The sequence below is a fragment of the Ceratotherium simum genome, chromosome 15, assembly GCF_057802395.1.
Source record: "Ceratotherium simum simum isolate JZ-2026a chromosome 15, ASM5780239v1, whole genome shotgun sequence".
NCBI lineage: Eukaryota > Metazoa > Chordata > Mammalia > Perissodactyla > Rhinocerotidae > Ceratotherium > Ceratotherium simum.
In genome coordinates this window covers 14,863,018-14,883,904 of record NC_141914.1, presented here as the reverse complement: position 1 = coordinate 14,883,904, position 20,887 = coordinate 14,863,018, and the positions used below count along the sequence as shown (strand labels likewise).

Sequence of the window (20,887 nt, the reverse complement as noted above, 5' to 3'; positions counted from 1 at the left end):
CCTTATCAAGAAAAGTAAATGTTCCTTTTTAATTATAATATGGTATTTCCTACAACTGGTATTTCTTAGGTCCTACGAATTTCATTGCAGTATTTGCCCCTTATTTCCAGAGTTGCAAGCACATTGTTGTTAAATAAAATAACTTAAAATTTCCCTTTGAGGGATCGAGTGTGATTCTACATCTCCAATAATCCTGATTATCTGCTTTTAAAAATGGAATACAAAGGCAATCTGATTTTTCTATCTATAAAATTTCTTTGCAGATACTTTTAATTACAATTCCTGGCTTTTTGATGAATTATATCTTAATTCTTTGGTATCTGGCATCTGTGAATAAATTACTTTTGAAAACTACCCCATGGTTATTATTTTCAGCTATCCTTGTGAGTTCAGATCCCATGCTGACTTCAGCAGCTATAAGAGACCTTGGTAGGTATATTCTTCTCTTTTTCCATATTTAAAATATCATATTCTGTTTTTAACTTGTCTATTTTTAAGATATTTTGTTCACTGTAGCTTTTCACTATACGAAGTGGGGTATGGGGGCTTTGGGATTGAGCAGAGAGATTCGAGTGGTGATGCTTAGAACAAAATGAAATGACAGTGATGGGCTTAATTAGTATAGGTTTTTTTACAAGTCTTGCATCCAGCTGTGGAATGGGGCAGGGATTATTTGGAATCCTTGACTTTATACATGCTTCTACTTTGAGTCAATAGAATAGTTCTGGAGGCATTACAATATGGCATATACACGGTGGTGACCATTTCTATTGCCTAACACCTCTTTCCTTTGAAAACACTGTCATTAGATTAATGCCATTTGTAAAAAAAATTGTCTTTGGAGTCATTGTCACCATTAGGACCAAAAACCTAAGTAGTCAATAACAATAAAATCACTAATAATACAGTGTTTCCTATTTTAGGAGAAAGAAATTTATATTTAAAAGTGAAATATCAAGTCAACATAACTCAGAAAAAAAATCTAAGAGCCTCCTTCAAGAAAAACAGCAACCAAATTTGTTTTCTCTTAGTCACTTTTTTATAATGAGATCTAGAACATTTGTATTAAAGTAGAATTTTAATATGGCACACACATGCACACGTGACCACAGACACATACAGACACTCTTCTCATTTTATGGCCAGTTAAAGGAGAAGAACTATCTGAGGGTAGAAATTGAGCTGAGGAGACACATCAAGTGTACATATATGAATAAAGGAAAGCCAAGTCTTCAAAACAAGGAAATTAAGATTGTGAGCTAAGACTTCAGAAGAAGGAAGTGCCAGCATCTGTCACCCAACCCTGACTCTACAGGACTCTGTCAGTGCCAGCCCTTTGTCTACTCAAAAGATTTGGGGGAATTCTATGTTACCTGAGAGCATTCCATACTTTTCTTAACTTTATAATCTCATAATCTAGTTGGTTTTCCACTGATTTCCTGGCCTGCCATTGTTGAATTTAAATAATTTCTTTGGGTTAATTTGCAAGGTTATTCTCATAAATGTTGGCCATCTTGCCATTACTTTTGGAATTTTGTTATTCTCCTCACTTTGCATCTTTTAAAAAATATTTTTATTTTGTTAACATTTTTGCCTGAGTTTTGAAAGCAAAAGTTTTATATTTTTTTATTTTATCATCAAAAAAGAAATCTGCCCAAGCCTATGAGTAGAGTACATAAGTACATTCACTTTGCCTTGAGATTTTTACAGTCGGTTTACTCCTCTTATGCCCTCATCTCTGTTATTTATTTCCAAATATTCACATTTTGTTATAGTTCCATTTTCTAAAATGGAATAATTATACAACAGTATCAGTTGGGTTTTATTGAGTAAGAAACAACTCTAAAACATAGTGGGTTAAAACAATAATTTATTACTCTCATGAGTCCAGAAGTTCTGCTGATATGTGCTGGGCTCTGCTGATAATGGCTAGGCTCATTAATGAATCTACAGTCAGCTGAAGGGTCATCTGGGGACTAAGTGATCTACAATGGCCTCAACTTGGAAGATCCACCTTTGGATGGATCTTGCTGCCATGATGGTGGCAAGGGTCCAAGAGAGAGTAAGCAGAAATCTTTCTCAAGCCTCTGGTGCCTCAAGTCTTATAACAAAACAGACTGGATCTTTTTGGTGAGAGGAACTGCAAAGTCTTACAGCAAAGGGCATGGATGCAGGGAGAGGTGAAGTATTGGATCATCAAGGCAACTGAACTTCCACAGGAACAGACTGCCCTGGCTTTCCTTCTCCTCCAACAGCATACTTACTGTATTAGGTTGTGATCACAGCTCTAGAGAGGATGGTTCACAAGAAGGGCTTTTACCATGTGGTAACACTTCCCTCCTATGGGCATTTAGAAAATTATTAAAGATACTTAAAGTTATAGTTTTGCCACTAGAGGCACAATTAATAGCAGAGAACAATGATAATTGATGGATATCAAAACTTAGAATACCATTATAAATGAAGAAAAATTAGGATGGAAATAGATAATATCAGGGTGCTCTCCATTCATGGAGCTTGATTTCTAAAACCATTAAAAGGAATGTATGGGAAAGTCAGACAATTTCTAAGCATGGTTAGATTATCTGGACTATTGTCTTAATACTTTGCTTAGGTATCATGTTATAAAGCCTTGGTTTATGAATTTATCCCTCCATCATAATTTTTGGTCTTGCCTTAAATACATGATGTGTGTATTTATATAAGCCAAATCACCAAATTAAAAAATAATAAATTTCATGTTTTTATTTGTGCTTTGAAACAAGGAATGACAGCTCTAATTGATTATCTCACTTACATAAACCATAATCAACCACAATTAACTTGGTACCTAATGATGATGATCTAGACCTAACTTATAGCTGATATATAACTAAACTTCCTTGAAGGGAGTTTTCAAACATAACTAAAGTTTACTTAAGTATATAGGAGAAGTATGTGATATAAATCCATAGCTAGGAACATCCTTCTACTTGATAATAAGATTTTATTCTTTAATATTGATGAAGTTTTCCCACCTTAATATTTTCCCTTCCCTAGGTCTTTCTAGAGGCCTCGTCAATTTAATTAACGGAGAAAGTCTGATGACTTCTATAATGTCTTTAATTATGTTTACTGGTATTGTGGATATTAACTCTGGCATGCAAAAGAAGACAAACCATTCCTTAGGTAAGGACCTATTTTTTCTGAATTTCTTAAAATCAGAATCCTGTATTTTCTGAAAGCTGATGTGGTTTCTGTAATATCTTACCATAAGTTATGCTTGTACAAACATAATCGTATTAGTATAGTGATTTACTCTTTACAAAGCACTACCACACATCCCTTATTTAATATTAGTTGTGGTTTTGTTGTGAGGCTGGGTTGGGGCTTTTCATGAGGATGCTTATAGGAACAGCGTTCCACAGGCCTAGGCTGAACCAGAATACTTGACAACAGGAACAAGAGGTGCTGTTTTTTATGTGCTGGAGATGAACTCAGAAGATAAGCCAGGTAGTGCATCCACCAGTGAGGAGAGGAGCCAGCTTCCCTTCCCTTCGCCCTGGGACTGGCTCCCTACAGACAACACAGAAAGCTGTCAGCTCAGGGAGGAAGTGTGAGCTATATGGCCATTTACAGGGCCTGAGAGCAGGGCTCGTAAGCAGAGAGATTGCAAGGTCCCCACAAGCTCATTTACCACCATCGGATAGCCCTGAAGCATAAGTATTTTTTTTTCCTTTATCATATATATGTATGTGTGTGTATAAAATAAATTATATATGCACACTATAGTGAATGATTATAAAGTACACAGATGTGTAATTCTCAGTCAGGACAAGAAATACAGTGTTACAAACACCCCCGGAAGCATCTATGTGCCTCTTCCAACCAAAACCTGGTACCTTCCTCCTAGAACAGTGGTTCTTAGGGTGTAGTCTCTGGTTGGGAGGGGGTCCACAGCATCCTGTAAGGGTGTCCATGAAGTCAAATATTTTTATAATAGTACTAAGAGGTTATTTACCTTTTTTACTATGTTGCCATTTGCACTGATTTCGGAAAAGCAGTGACTATAATCTTCTTGAGAAAAGTGCTGATGTAAACTATTCTACTACTGGATATCTCCTGTGTTCTAAGGCCTTCTGCAGCATCCTCTCATTCCACTCCCCTAACCCCCTGAAATAAGAGTGTGTAAGAGGTGCTTCCAGACCACATTCTAGTACATCGAGAGTCTGTGTGACGCCACATAATCCATTATGTTGAAGTAGGATCCTTCTACTACCCCTCTTCCCAGCAGTCAAGCATATCCCAAATTACCTTTCCAATCACTGAAGAGAAGAAAGTGTTAGCTATAGTTGTTTTCCCTGTCCCTGGAGAGGGCTTCATTGTTGGGCAGCCAGGGACCCTGTTTACCTCTATTCTGACCCATCTGTGCCTTACATATTCGTAATCAATGACTCAAACTCAGAATTGAAGAGTATTCTTTCCCAAAAAGACCCATTCTGAGGACCATCGCCCCTCTCGTGCCGTCCTCAAAGGAGCTGGTCCTGATGATGGACAGCTTCCCGACTTGAGCGGAAGAAGCACTCTCCTTCAGCCTTGCTCCGTATCCAATTAGCTTACCCAGGCCGAGGCAGCTTGGAACATCTATGGTGAACCCTCAAGTTAGCACAGGAAGGTACATCCTCTTCAAATGCTTTGTATATGCCATCTGTGGTGTGTGAGAAAGTTAACCACACACATACAACCTCTTTCGAAATCCAAAGTACAAAGGGAGGTGACACAATATGACACTCAGAGAGCTTTCACCATAAAACTTCCTACAGATATGGCCTTCCTGAGGGTAACTAAGGTGAGCAACAAAGAGAAGTCTATATTCAGAAGCATCTTAAAAACTCAAGGACCACCCTAGGGGGAAACTGAAAAACGCAAAGAAGTATAGTCATACAGGCTGGTCAGAAGGATCCATGCCCAGCCTCTAAAACTGGCCCAGTATTCTACCAGGCCCCATTTAAGACAGTAAATATTGACCACAGAATTTCAGGGAACCTTATCAGAGATGACATCTATAGTCTAATCAAGAGACCCTTCTTGATATTCATAGGGAAGCAAAAAAAAATATGGAAAAGGAAAAGCAGAAGAAAAAGAAAGGTACTGATGAGGAAGTTCATTCGTTCGTTAATCCAACAATTATGTATTGATATGTACTATGTGATAGTTTCTATTCCAGGCCCTGGTGATTCAGCCATGTACATAATAGTCCTTGCTTTCATAGAGCTTGAATTTTGAATTGCCTTGCATTTTTTATAATAATCAATGGAACAGAATTGTGTGTTTGTTTAGGTTTCAAAAGAGTAAAAACTTAAGTAATCACTCTATTAAAATAATAATAATAACAACCACAATAATAAAAGCTCTGCTGTAGGAGGAAGAGAATAGTGAATTTATTTCCTTAGCCATTAGAACTGTCTCTGAACTTTTAATGGCTTTGAAAGAAAAGTTTCCCTTAAGAAAGAAAGATGCTTTATAAGCTTTAATGATGTTTCATTTATATTTCAATGATATCAATTGACACAATATGAAACAATTATTTTCATAGTAATCATTGTTTTAATAACTTATGAATTATTTAAACAGTATTGCTCTATCTTTGAAGGTAGCACATATTCCATAATAGGGAAAAACTAAGAGTTATTGCACTCAGAATTCTTACCTTTTCCAACTTGTGTATTAGGCGTTTAAGAACATCGTAAGAAATAACGGATTTGCTTTGAGGCTTTTCCTGGCCTAATGAATCCATTCAGCAAACATTTTACTGATGAAAAGCTGTTTTCCTTTCTTAAAGGAGAAAGCAATTTTCAGACTAGGTCTTCTAATTCCAGTTTACTGCATCCTTCTGAAACCAGAGTCAGCCTCCATCCTATGTTTTAGTTACGGAAGGTACTGGGACTCCCCAAATTATCACCATGGCCAGCTCAATGCCTAGAACAGATGTGACCTAGAGGGCCTTTCATGAAACTCTCCTCTCATGTTCACACTATCCCTACAGATGTTCAGTCTTTCTACCTGGCAAATCTAGAAACCCTGGCTCTCTTTCAGCCATGGGAATGAGACTAGGTAAGAAAGAATCTGAATTGCCTCAGCACTTTTAACAGTGCCCTCTCCAGCAGTGGGCCTCTGTGGACAAGGATTCATAAAAGGATTCTTTCTCCTTCATTTTGCCACCTCAGAGCACAGTTCTAGGATTTACTTCCCCAAATTTAGCCTTGTTTTTGTCGTGGTGCCTGCTGCTGTTTTCTGTCGGCCATTCTTTGTCTTGGTTTTGTTCTTGCTCTCCTACCTTTTCTATTGGGGTTGACCCTTCAGGCTTTCCTGATCCCAGACCCACTCTTAGTTGTGATTCTGTTCCTCATCTTGTAAAGGTGGAGAGGACTTCCTCAACCTTTGGCAGCCCTGATTCCAGCAACCAGGGCTATCAATGGCTTAGGCTTCCTGTTCTCCTGAGAAGGGCATCATAATAACTGTAGAAAGCAGTTTGGCAAAATACAACCCTATCAATAAAGGATAACTATTCTTAGTGCAGTAATTCCACTTCTGAGGCCTAAGGAAGTAATCAGAGAAGTCAAAAAATTTGTGTACAGAAATGTACACTGCAGCATTGTTTATCAGGAAACAGTGAAAACTGGAAACAATGACATGCACAACAATAAGGAAGCAATCAGTCGGTTCGGCAGGCCAACACATCACAGGAGATGCCCTCAGCTGGGATCCGGAGGCAGTCCTTTCTCTGTATTTCCTGTGTGTATTACATTAGATCTAGAATATAAGTGTCATGAGTTTAGAGAATTTCTACTTCTCGTTCATTACCGTATCTCCCAAATTTATTATACTGTTTGATACTGAATAAATATATATTCCTTAATGGGGACTGAAAGAAGCTCCTAAACTAAACTGACTGAATTTTACAAACTTAAGTGTGACTTTCAGCATTTGAAGTGAAACTCCTTCAATTTAGGAATAAGAAAATACCCTACATCTACCCCAAAGGCAATGAGCTATTTTTAAAGGTAATTGACCAGAGTATCACTTAAAATTAAGAGAAAATAAGTTCTATTAATTATTTTCTATTTACTCCCCTTTCTTGCAGCCCATGAAATCATGGAAAAAATTTGGTCGTCTGTTATACAAAGCTTCTTGTGTGGAATTCTAAGTGCAAAACTGATTCAGTTGTGGATGGCTACTGCTTTTGATGATGATGTCAATCATATAAGCCTCAGCTTTTCAGTTATGTACCTCATCTTTTTTGCTTGTAAGTGAGGGGCCTATGCCTAAAATTAAATGAAATAGAAAAATTCCAAATAAAGATACAGGAAAATACATTACAGGCAAAAGTTAGTAAAAAAAAAAAACAAAAACAAATAAAACAAAATAAAAAAAAATGTTCAACTGATCTAAAAGGAGTATTTGTGTTAAAATAACCTATCAAAAGAGATAAAAAGTACTAATATCTAGACAACAGAAAACAATCTACCAAGATATACAAAGCAAATAACATTATAAAAGACAGAAGAATTTGACAAAACCGTAATTACAGTGAGATACATTAGCATGCCTTTCCCAGATAATTTCATAACCAATTGGACAAAAAATAATTATGGTTATAAAAATATTTAAATAAAAAAATTAAATGCTTGGTTGTATAAGATATACAAAACAGAATGCATATTCTTTACATATACCTGTAACCGTTCACAGAAATGAAATAGACTAGAAGAACATTTCAATAAAATTCCAAACATTGTTTAAACACAGTGCAAGTAAATACTAACTACAAAAAGAGAGTCTTAAAAAAATAATCATTCTAACTGCCTGAAATTAAATATACTTTTTTGGTATCTTTTAGATCAAAAAGGAAATAAAAACAGAAGTTACAGATCAAGTAAGGCTAAATATTAGAAAATCTATCAATATTATTAATCCATTTACCACCCCTCCCTTCTCACAGAAGTATGGCAGATATTGACAATTAGCCATATCATTGCTTCCTGATACAGCCTCAGAATCGCGTTCAACCCAGCTCTTCAGACAGCTCTACAAATGCCTTGGCGTTGGCTTGCATAATGATACCTAGTTACCAACTTATACTATGTCTTTCCATTACATTTAGGAATAAGGGAACGTTGCCTATTCTCATATCTGTGATTAAAAATAGTTTTGGAAGCTCTAGATAATACAATAAGAAAAAAAAAAGAAGTTTATACATATTTTGAAAGAGAAAATGTTTACATTAGTCACAACGTTTTAGATTACATAGAAAACCCAAGAGAATTAATTAATAAACTAAGCCAGCGAGGCTCTTTAACAGCTGATATAAAGTAAATATTTACAAAAAAAAAAAAAAGCAATAGCCTTCTTATAAGCCAGTGGTAACTACTTAGAAAATTTAATGAAAATTTGATTCTCTTTACACTGACAAAAAGTTATAAAATATCAAGGAATAAACTGAACAGAAAGTTTGGACCTAAACAGAAAACTACACACTTTTACTAAGCATAAAATTTGAAGAAATTGAGACAGAAAAACCTTCTCTTTAGAAATGCTAGAGTAACAGGCTTCTTTATTTTCGTGTCTGAGAAAAGAATGGCAGAACATAGAATCTTAAAGTCTCCTAACTCATCAGTGGATTAAAGCCAATTGTAATCTAGTGAGGTCACAGAATTAAGGTAATGAATTAAGACACAGTGAGGGAATGATCAGTAGTACAAGTACCCTCATCATGTACTGTTTTAATTGTGTATACCTAAATTCCATAAAAATATATTCCAGCGAATATAATTTCCTCTAATGTCATTTAAAGTAAGCAGAGCCTCAAGATTAAAGGTCATGCCCAAAGAAATAATTCTAAACTTTCAGAGTCAAGATTTATCAAAAAACATTTTAGAAAGAAAACTTCTAGGACAGATTTTCGTGAAAACAAGATACAGAGTAAATACAAAAAAGCTAACAGAAAAAGACTTTCACTCTGGGGGCTGGCCCAGTGAGTGGTAGCTGTTGAGGTCACATGCTCTGCTTCCCCAGCCCCGGGTTTGCAGGTTCGGATCCTCGGCACAGACCGACGCACTGCTTGTCAGGCCATGCTGTGGCGGCGTCCCATATAAAGTGGAGGAAGATGGGCACGGATGTTAGCCCATGGCCAATCTTCCTCAGCAAAAAGAGCAGGATTGGCAACAGATGTTAGCTCAGGGCTAATTTTCCTCACCAAAAGAAAAAGAAAGAAAGAAAGACTTTCACTCTGACCTAGCCTGTTTATATTATTAGTATCTTCAAGTTAGTCATCATAAATATTTTCCAAATTTTACCATTACCTAACAATGACTAGTCCAAGACTTGATCTCCTCAAGGCACCTATGGCCACAGTTCTCTCCTCTTTCATGATTCAAAAATGACTAAAGTGTTAGTTTCTGGCTTAGGTAACGTTTCTAGCCAGGAGTAAAATAAAGAAAATAGAACTTGTAATTTTCCATCTCTAGAAGGGAAGACTCAGTAATGTGATAACAATACTATTTTCATCAAATTAAAATATGTCACAATCTGAAGCAAACAATGACAGAAATTTTTTTTCGGTTTTGAAATTTTACAAAACAATTAAAAAATCATCTGGAAATATTAATTGCGAGAATAAGCAAGACAATTTTTTAAAAAGTGGAGAACTTTCCCTACTGGGTAGGTATTAAATATTTAATAAGCCTACAGTTGTAACAAAGGAATACAAAGTAAACCAAGGAAACAAGGCGCACAGAACTGATCCCAGTATGTATGGCAATTTGATAAATATGGCAATATGATAAAAATGGCATATCCACAATATTCTTTAATATTAAAAAAAACTTTAATTTTTATTTATTAACTACAACAACGTCTGCTAAACATTAAGTGAAAAAGAAGCCTATTACAGAACTATTACTGTATAATCCCACTGTAGTTTTTCTATGTGTGACTTTGTGTCTATGTATGTTGGATGTAAGCCACTGAGTGGTCAGTGGGTCCTGCACTCCATTCAAAGATCTTAATCCAACTATCTTCAATTCCCAATTCAATAGCCTATGAAAACCCAAAGATCTCCTCATGACTTCTGAAAATTTCTGGGGTTTCCTTCCTCATGATCTCTGCTGCCCCCTCTTAAATATACAGCAGTTTCTGGTCCTTAATAAATTTCACCGACGATGGGGACAAGGGGAGCTCACAGGGCAAGTTACATTATGTAGTTCACGGGTTTATGGGATCTGATAGCTATCTCTACTTCCTCACATTTCCATGTTTTCTGCTGAATTTTTACCATTTGTCTCCAGTACAGAAATTCAGTGAGCATCCTTTAGTGCTCAAAGCTGCCCTTTGGGTCTTATTCTCTATTCTCAATAGCTAACCAAATTATTTCTTATAGGTGAATATAGTCCTCTCCCTAATAGAAATTCCAATCAAAATTCTCTTTAAAATTATACCTGAAATCTTGGCAGTAGAATTATAGCTGTTCTCTTTTTAAAAAAATATAATCTCTACACAGTACCATATTATTTGAATTTTTCACAGTGATACTATATCACTTCCATAAGCTAGGGGGGAAAATAATTCTAACAGAGCTACTTTTAAGAATATTCCACAGTTTTTTATGCTTTACAGCCCCCCACAATAAAAGTACCAAAACAAAATTATACTAGGGAAGTAGATCCGTATTGGGTTTCTGCTGGCTTGGCTCCCTTAGTCGTGTCACAAAGTCAAACCATTTCTATCTCTTACTGTCTCCCAGTGTCTTTACTTCCATTTCATTCATCCAGATCCGCTCTGACAAAATTAGACCTGTAGAGGGTGGTCCAGCCTCACTAGGACACATGAAGTGTTTTGTGATCTCCATATTTTTGCCAGTGATCTGAAGCCAAAGCAGTGCAAGGCTGCCCAGTATAGACTTTACTACACAGTTGTGTGTGAATCTGAGAAGAAGGATGATGGGTGGTGGTAATAATTTGCAGTATTATCTAGTTGAAACCAAGCAAAATAGCCTCCCTATAAAGTCACTGTACTATGAAGATATCTGGTATTTTCATCCCCGGTCAAATTTCTGTCACAGTTGATGTTAAATGAATACTTAATATTTATATCTTTTTAAAAATAGGTGAGCTAGCTGGAATATCTGGAATATTTACCCTGGCCATTACAGGACTTTTTTTAAATTCTACCAGTTTTAAACCAGGAGTTGAAGCACTTCTTCTCAAGTGAGTGGTTAGCATATTTTCACTTTGTTTCATACATTAGAAGTTATAATATTGTGAGAGTAATTACATCTACATCTACATGGTCAAAGTTAAGATAGTGACTTGAAAACTACCAAACTAGAAACCCTTCCTAAAAACTCTATTGCCTGTGTCTTCTGATCCTCTAATTTTAGGCACCTCACCTTGAGTTCCTGTTGGCTCTGTTTCCCCATTAATTTCCTCAAGTCTCTGACCATCTACCCAGTAATTTCCAGTCTAATCCACTAGACAGGGCCAGGATTAAGGTAAGGCAAGTGAGGCACCCGTCACAGGTGCAAAATTTAAGAGGGTGCCTAAAATCTCAGTATTCACCATAAATAATATTTTTGTGCTATATTTTTTCTAAAATTTGAAATTAATGCAAAAAGATCCATGATGAAAATATAAAAATTTTAAATGAAGATAAGATCAATATTACTGATAATTCCTTTTGCCTCAGGCTCCAGTAAGGCTCAGCATGGCACTGGTGCTGGAATGGAAGACCAATATTTTAAGGACATTGAAGTGGAGCTATGCAAAGCAAATTAAAAGATTAAGCTAGGGCATTTGCAGAGGACTGGCCGTGTTATAAAAGAAAGTATTGCCAAACTAAATGTAAGCAAGACTTACATTTAGTAGAATTTTACAAACTGTGTCCTGCTCGAGGGCACCCAGCTGAGGGGTGAGCGGAATCTGAGTCAGGCTAGAAGAGGGGTGTTTTCTGTAATGCTCCAATACATAGGGTGAGAACTTGGTCTAAATCACACAATGTTAACAGAGGCCCTGAGCATAATCAATGATTTTTGGAGTTTGGAAGACTGTTATTAAAGGTAGAATAAATTCAGAAGTTAGAAGCTTAAAAGTATAGGTTTTTAAAGGATTTTGGAGCACTTCACTAAAATTTCATGTCAATTACAATGGAAGCCAATTGTACTAGCAGCTAGGCAGAATTAATTGGGCCACAGTTGTAGGAAGAATTAAAAATGTTATGCAAGTGTTTAACTACATCTCTGGGAAGTGATTCTGAAGGTTCCCTTCACCTTCTTGCTCTAACCCAAAGCTGGATCTTCCCTGAAGACATTACTTTCTTTGTATTCTTTAAAAGTCATGATGTCTTTCTTACCCATGTCCCTGGTACTATTGAGCCTAGAGATGAGGTAGGTAATTTCTACCTACCTCATGTAGGTAGACTGTATGTCTGTACAGTCTGTACAGAAATGACTGTACCTCAGTCATTTCTACATCATTCTTTCCCCTTCTTCCCCAGGAGAACCCAATTTTGATGTTCATGCCATCAGATTATACCATTTGCCACTCTCTTGGTTGTAGTTATCTCTAGAGCCCTGGGTCACACTCTCCCTTTCGTGAAGATTTTGGCCCCTCTCTCTCTCTCTGTGACTCTCTCCAACATTACCCTGTCATCACTCTCAGTGATGTCAATCAATATCCACACAGTTGAGCCTTCTACTCCCTCACCTTTTCGTTCCTGGACTTCCTCTCCTCATATAAACATGTCCCCCACCCCACTTACATAGTCATACAAATAACCACTTCATAAATCTCAATTTCAAGAATCCTACTGTCTAAAATATGATATGTACCCGTACTCTCCAAGATAGTAGAAGTCTAAGAGCATAATGGTAAATTTTACTACATCCTACAACAGTCTACAGCAGGTCCATGCAGCTCTCTGGGAGAGGAAATGCACCATCTCCCATCTTTTCAGCTTACACCCAGTAGGACCCCAATTCTAACAATTCTGCAAACACGCTGAGACTATAATGCATTGATCCTATGATATTTTACTGATCCACACCCACCTCTCTTCCTCCTTACCCAGATCATTTCCTTTGTTTAAAACCATCTAATAACTGCTCATCTCATTTGGCTACAAGTCAAAGTTGTTGTAATGGCAAAGTCCTAAGATATGTCCCCCTGTAACCTCTGTGATTCATTTCTATCACCCTCACCCACCCTGCTCCAGCCACACCGATTACCTCGTTATTCCTCAAACATGCCAAACATGCTCCCTATTTGGGCTTGCGTCCTTATGTTTCTGCTCTTGAAATGTGCTTCCTGTACATATTGGCATCCTTCCCCCACATACTGGTAGAAGTGGCTGCCTCACTTCTTTCATGCTGCTATTCATACAACACCTTGTTAGAAATTCCCAAAATAGGAACTACTTCCTTGTCAGCCTGTATAATCTTTTATTCCTGGAAAATTGACGTCCCTAAAATGTCCAGTCCGTAAGGCCTTATGATTTCTCCAGGCTAGTGGCTGTGTAACATTGGGCAATAAAAATAACACAGATGCCTAGATCTATAGAATCAAAATCTATGATGATTATAGCATAGGACTTCTGATTTTAAAAAACTCTCCCCAGATGATACATACATGCAGAGTTGTGACCTTTTGCTACCATAAAAGATCTAGATTTATTAGGATAAATCAGGATCGACAAATGAAAGAAAGAGACTTTTTAAAAAATATTCAGAAACTCTTTTTCTGTGTGCCTGACTTATTGCATGCACACACACACACTCACACACACATACGCATACATGCACACATCTATTACATGGGTTTAGAGCTTGGTTGTTTGGCTCACACCAGCTCTGAATTTGATGGAGACTGATTCCTTAAAGAATCTGGTTTTCTCCTCGTCAGGTTTCTCCCATTATATTCTGCAAAAAAAGGAAAGGGTCTTGACAGCTTCTCAATAATTTTTTGCTTAATTGATTTGATTACATTTTATGCCAATTAACGAAACTGTGATTTTTGGTATTTGTTGACATTTTTCTACAATGTTAAAGAGAATTTCTTAAAATTATGTAATTGTTAAATGAACAGTAAAGTATGATAGTGGTTCCTATTCACCATTCACTTGACTGAATAATCTGACTCAATTCATGTTTACAAGTGATTTCATTAATTGTATGGGTAGGTGGGTATCATGCTTTGAGGGATTTTTTTTTTTTTTGGTGTCTATCTATGTGGTGCAACAATTAGATTTTCTTTTGATAGTGAAGGTAAAAGAAGGATAAAAAATATAAAAATTACACAGTTGTCATAAAATACATCTTAGTGTGTTTCCCTCCAAGTTAATATTGGATACAATATTGCAATCCAGAAGATAACAGAATTAAAAGTATGGCCATACATATACAAGAAAGGGATGATAGTTCACAGCCTAGAGTAATTAGCCTAAATTCAGGCACAGAAAAGATATTTTGAATGATTTGACTTAATATTTCCTAGGCTAGAATGTTTCATATTGATTTTTGTCTCTGATAATGCCTAGGTATTCGTGCCTCTTAAATATAGCTCAGAAACAGAGATTTCTTATTAATGTAACAGAGAAAGGTTTGCTTTTAGTATTGAATTTGTTTTTAAGCAAAAGCAATATTCCTGGAGAAGGAATAAAAATGATCTTTTAAAGGTTTAAGGGACAGAGTCTGGCAGCATAGGGGTAAAACCAAGCTACCTTTCTCTCATAAAAGAGTATTCGTGTGGCTTTTTAATCTTTTCAATTTATTTTGTTATAAATATAATATATTGATGTCAAAGGCATGAAATACATAGAAAGACAACAAGAAGTAAGTTTTAAATAGCCTCCTATGGTCCCAACACCCAAACGTGACCAATATTGGTATTTAAGCATGCTTTTTTTTTTTTTAAGTATTATTACTGTTCATTAGCTAGCATTTTTTTTTTTTAAGATTTTATTTATTTTTTCCCCCCAAAGCCCCGGTAGATAGTTGTGTGTCATAGCTGCACATCCTTCTAGTTGCTGTATGTGGGACTCGGCCTCAGCATGGCCAGAGAAGTGGTGCCTCGGTGCGCGCCCGGGATCCGAACCCAGGCCGCCAGCAGCAGAGCGCGCGCACTTAACCGCTAAGCCACGGGGCCGGCCCCTAAGCGTGCTTTTTTAAACCGCTTTGCCTGCAGCTGATGAAAACACGAGCTTTGGGAATGATGCCGAGTTTTCCTGGGCTCTGCAGTGCTTGAATAAGCACAGGCTCAGAAATCGCAAGCAGAGAATCTGCAAAGGGCATTCATGTGAATAAAAGATTCATTCACATCTTCCAAGTGCTAGCTAGCTAGGTATTAGGCAAAGGCTTAATTCTATCACTGTGTAAATCAGACTAGCAGTTCAGTATTCCCTTTCAGAATAAATGATTTTAGCTCTTCCTAATGATACAAGGGCTTCACAATCAGCGTTTTCAAGCTACGTGAACCGTGATGCCTGAATGAGTTCTGTCAAATAGCGTAGCTACAACATAAACATGTTTTTCAAAGTCGATCCAGAAAGAAAAACACTACTTTGCATGCAGTGTAAACTGGTTAAAATTGCTTTAGAATTATTTGTTTACCTAGCTTAGTTCTCCTTTCTAATTAATTAAATTATAAGCCCCTTGAGTGTTGTTGGTAAATGCCTTATTCATCTTTATTTTCTTGATAATGCCTAGCACAACGCCTCACATAGTTAAGCCTTGCAATAAACGTTTTAGATTAATTAACTATAACTAACTTTAAATTTTTTTCTGAAAATACAGATTCTGGAATTATCTATCATTTGCTGCCTTTCTTATGGTGTTTACTTTCATTGGACTTCTAATTCCTGCACATACGTATTTATATATATCATTTTCTGATATATATTATTCATTAAATATCTACCTCACACTTATTGTTTTAAGGTAAGAATTTCATTTGAATTTTTCTATTTATAGGACATCGAATAAGCCTGAAGATATTCTTTTAAGTAATAGAAATGTTTCATTCCTTAGAATGAAAAATTAAACTCTCCAAGGAGTCATCAGCAAATTAGTGCTTAGTATTTTTTTCAGTTTTTAACTGCATTTCAAAGCAATGCAAACACTTTGTAAAATTTTTGAAAATTAGAAGAAAAAAAAGCCTTTCATCATCTTACTACGTAGAGACAACCGCTGTTAACATTTGGTATATTTCATCCAGTGTTTTTATTTCCTATGAGCTTTCATGAACATAAACACCTATCATAAATAAAAATTTTATCTTGCTTTGCTTAATATTATATAACAAATAATTTCCTACTAATTAAATTACAGTTGGAAATAGGTTTTTAAAAATCATAAGGAAGTCCTCTTTGTAAATGTCTTTTTTGCTCAAATAATTTTTGTAGTCCCTTTTCAATGTTAAGAGGCAGAAAGGAGTCTGCTCTTGTAGCTGAAAAGGAGATGACATAGAGGAGGAAAAACCAGCATAAGTGGAGTCTCACAATTCTTTAATCTCCATCACTTAGATTGTTAACATTCTACTTCCATCTAGGAAAATTAGTTGAGAGTCAACATTAAGTCAGCTAGTGCCAAGTAAATGGAAATTAGTCCCAAATTATCAGATACAATTAGTGTAACATGTAGGAATGATTTGTGACTGGAAGAAGAAATAGAACTGAATTGGGCAATGTTGGATACATTCAACAAGATTGAAATCTACAAAGAAAAAGAAAGGGGGGACATTGTACTCTCACTTCTTATTCATTAGATCTGCTTTTATTTCTTTTTGGGATCCAGAATAGAATATATCTACAAAATATCTCTAACTTTGTCTTTTCTGCCTGACAAAACACCACTCAAGGGTTATGTGGAATTACCCTACTACTCACCTAACAGAAAGAAACAAAGAGAATAATGGCCTCCTCTTGGCATTTCTCCCAGGGGAATGCCCTTCCGCCTTCCTCTGGTGCCATGCCAATGGTGTGTGAAAGATGGCTCATTTGTCTCAGAGTTGGCAATTCCACAGAGAATAGATTAGACTAGAGTAGAATGAAATGAAAGAAATTTCTAGGACAAGAGTAACTTTGTAAAATTTGTTTTGTATTTTAGACTTCTGGTCTTTCTATTCATGAGCCCTCTCTTGTCTCGACTTGGTCATGGATTCAGCTGGCGCTGGGCATTCATAATGGTCTGGAGTGAAATGAAAGGGACTCCTAATATAAACATGGCCCTTCTATTTGCCTACTCTGATGTTTTTCTTGGATCTCAGAGAGAAAAATCTCAGGTAGAGAAAGATGTATTTTTTTATTTGAATATTTTATTAAAAACTGTCACTGTATATGAAAATATGCTTTTGTAGTGAGGTAGCTCACTCCACTCGTACTGTAGGAGTGATTCAGCTACAATGCAAGATTGGGGAGAGGAAGAACAGCTGGCAACTTTCCTCTTCTCCATTCTAGTTTAGAGATCCTCTAAATCCCTTCATCACACTCCTAAAAATAGGTTTATTATAACTGTTAAAGGAATTAAAACTTATAAACCATTTAAAATAGCACCTGATACAGAGTATGCACTCAATAAATGTTTTATTTTTATTTGCTCCTAAAACCCACTCAAAAAAAGCAGAAACCTACTTCTGATTGGCTCTATTGCCCTCTGTAAGTTTATGAGGCCACATTTAGTAACGTTAGGAAGCAAAGCATTTTTTTTTTATTGCAGTAATGTTGGTTTGTAACATCGTATAAATTTCAGTCATAAGTCATTATACTTCTATTTCAGCATTGATTACATCATGTTCACCACCCAAATACTAATTAGAGTCCATCACCACACACATGTGCCTAATTATCCCTTTTGCCCGCCTCCCTCCCCTCCTCCCCTCTGGTAACCACCAATCCAATCTCTGTCTCCATGTGTTTATTTGTTGTTGTTTTTATCTTCTACTTATGAGTGAGATCATATGGTATTTGACCTTCTCCCTCTGACTTATTTCACTTAACATAATACCCTCAATGTCCATCCGTGTTGCCAAGTGAAGTTATCTCTTAGACAGTACCCCCAAACTCTGCCTAACAGAACATAATGGGCATGACTATCCCCCTTCCTCATCTCAAGATAGGACAATTACCAGGAGCTCTGTAAGAAATTTCCTATACAGACAAAAAAAAAAAAATACAGATTTTTTTTTACATAAATTCCAAGTGTAAAAAAATTCCTATCTCTACTAATCACATGTTAAATGACCTTGAATAAGTTACAGTGCCTCAGTTTTCCATCTGTATAATAGGACAATATTGGTATTTACTTTATAGAATTATAGTCAGGATTAAATAAGCCTGATATATTGTACTATATGCTTACTATATAAATGTTAGCTCTTATTACTATTAAACTATTTAACTAACTTTGTGGTCCTCAACCTTGAATTCACTTTAGAATGCTTCAGGGACTTTTAGAAAAATACCAGTGCCTGTAGAATTCTGGATCTGACCATGATGAATAATAGATATCAGATTTACTTCCCACAGTAAACAAGTATACAAGTGGTTAAAATACATGAAGCAACTGATTTTAGGTAAGGGCAAGGACATTCCATGGTTAGATCCTTGAGAGAAGGGAAACACATGAAGGGAGTTCACGGTCACTCTTTCTTCCAAAGTGTGGCACAGAGAAGTAGAGAACAGAACAGTAGTCTCACCAAGTGTGAAAAACAGAGTTAGGGCTACTAAAGCAGCTTGAATTTGTGGGGCAGGGTATCAGGGAGGGAAAGATGCTGAAGAGAAGGAATACCAGAAATCTACAAGGGGACCCCCTTGGGTCATTAGCCCAATCTGTGCAAGCAGAGCGTTGGAGGCGGATCAGCAGAAAAGGGCCATTAGATGAAAGGGGTAAAGGGGCACATGTGTACAGTGATGGACGGCGACTAGACTTTTGGTAGTGAACACGATGCAGTCTATACAGAAGTCAAAATATAACAATGCACACCTGAAATTTATGTCATGTTATAAACAAATGTGACCTCAATAAAAATAATAATAAAATTTTCAAAAAGAAAGAAAAGAGCCATTAGGGAGCTTTATGCTGAATGGAGGTTCTGGAGGCCACACAGTGCTGACAGATACTGGATTTCTGACTAGGTACAGTACAAACCTCATGAACACCACATGAGCAAAGTTGTGACCCCAGAAAAACCAAGACTTAGAAATAAGGATTATGCCCTAGAGTAAAGTTTACTTTAGACCCACTCTAAAAAAGACTAAAACCATGTCTTGGCAGGGTAATGTGATCTGCTAGTAAATTAACTAATGAACACAATAAAAATCAAAACTCTTTTAAAGGAAGGCAACATAATCGAGACTCTCAACAACGTGGAATCTATAATGTCTAACCTAAAATCAAATATTACTATACATGTGAAGAAGCAGGAAAATGTTACCTACAATTAAGAAAGAAAATTATTCAGACCGGCCCCGTGGCTTAGTGGTTAAGTGCCCGCACTCCTCTACTGGCGGCCCGGGTTCGGATCCCAGGCGCACACTGACTCACGGCTTCTCCATCCATGCTGAGGCCGCATCCCACATACAACAACTAGAAGGATGTGCAACTATGATGTACAACTATCTACTGGGGCTTTGGGGAAAAATAAAAAGGAGGAGGATTGGCAATAGATGTTAGCTCAGAGCCGGTCTTCCTCAGCAAAAAAAAGAAGAGGATTAGCATGGATGTTAGCCCAGGGTTGATCTTCCTCACAAAAAAAAAAAAAAGAAAAGAAAATTATTCAATTGAAACAGTTCCAGAGATGGCTTAGATGTTGGAATTAGCAGCACTATTAAAAATATATTCAAGAACTTAAAGAAAAAAATGGGCATAAGAAATGAAGACATGAGATATTTCTGGGAAGAAATGAAAACTAAAAAAAGAACCAAAGAGAAATTCCTGAAGTGAAAAATATAATGTTTGAAATAGAAAATTTCCTTTATGAGCTTACTGTGAAGAAGGGGAAAAAAGCAATCCTAAGTGAATTGTTCCAAACAAGATTGGGGAAATATGGGAAACAAAACCTGAGAACTAAAAGAAGAAATAGACAAATTATAGTTGGAGACTTTAACACGTCTTCCTATAAATTGTTCAACAAATTATGGAACAACTAGATAGACTATCAACAAGGGCATGAAATAACCGAACAGCACCATCAACCAACAGGATCTAATTGCCATTTATAGAATTATATCAATTGATGCAGAAAAAACATTTAACAAAATTCAATATTTATTTATGATAAAAATCTCTCAAAAAGTAGAAATAGAAGGGAACTTCCTAATGTTGATAAAGAACATTTACAAAAAAATCTACAGGTGACGTCATAATTAATAGTGAAAGACTACTTTTTCCCTAAGATTGGGAACAATGCAAGAATGCCTACACTTATTCCTCTTATTGAATATCATGATGGAAGTTCTAGCCTGCTCCATAGGACAAGGAAAAAATGCATGAATTTTGAAAAGGAAGAAATAAAAATCCCTATTTGCAGATGGCCAGATTATATATAATAGCCCAAGGATCTTCAAAAAAGAAGGGAAAAAAAATCCTAGAACTAATAAGTGAGTTAAGCAAGGTCTCAGGATGTAAGATAAGTACAAAAAAATTAAATGTATTTCTATATACTGAAAATTGATGCAAGGAAATGAAAATTAAAAATACAATGCACATACAATTGTTGAGGCAAATAAAAAGGCAAAGGAACTAAAATAACAAAAACAATTTTGGAAAAGAAGTATAAAGTGAGAGGAATCAGTATGCCTGATGTTAAGACATTATTACAGTTATAGTAATGGAGACTGCGTAGTATTGACAGAGAGAAAGATG

At 36.3% G+C, this 20,887-nt stretch overlaps 1 protein-coding gene across 1 annotated transcript in view; it reads left to right on the top strand.

The window, feature by feature from the left end:
- Positions 1–20,887, top strand: part of SLC9C1 (solute carrier family 9 member C1) — an 89,643-nt gene that overhangs the window by 12,751 nt on the left and 56,005 nt on the right. The window contains 6 exon segments of the mRNA XM_087439423.1: positions 264–429; positions 3,040–3,168; positions 7,124–7,285; positions 11,144–11,243; positions 15,821–15,964; positions 17,132–17,306. Coding sequence (XP_087295549.1) covers positions 264–429; positions 3,040–3,168; positions 7,124–7,285; positions 11,144–11,243; positions 15,821–15,964; positions 17,132–17,306 — 876 coding nt within the window.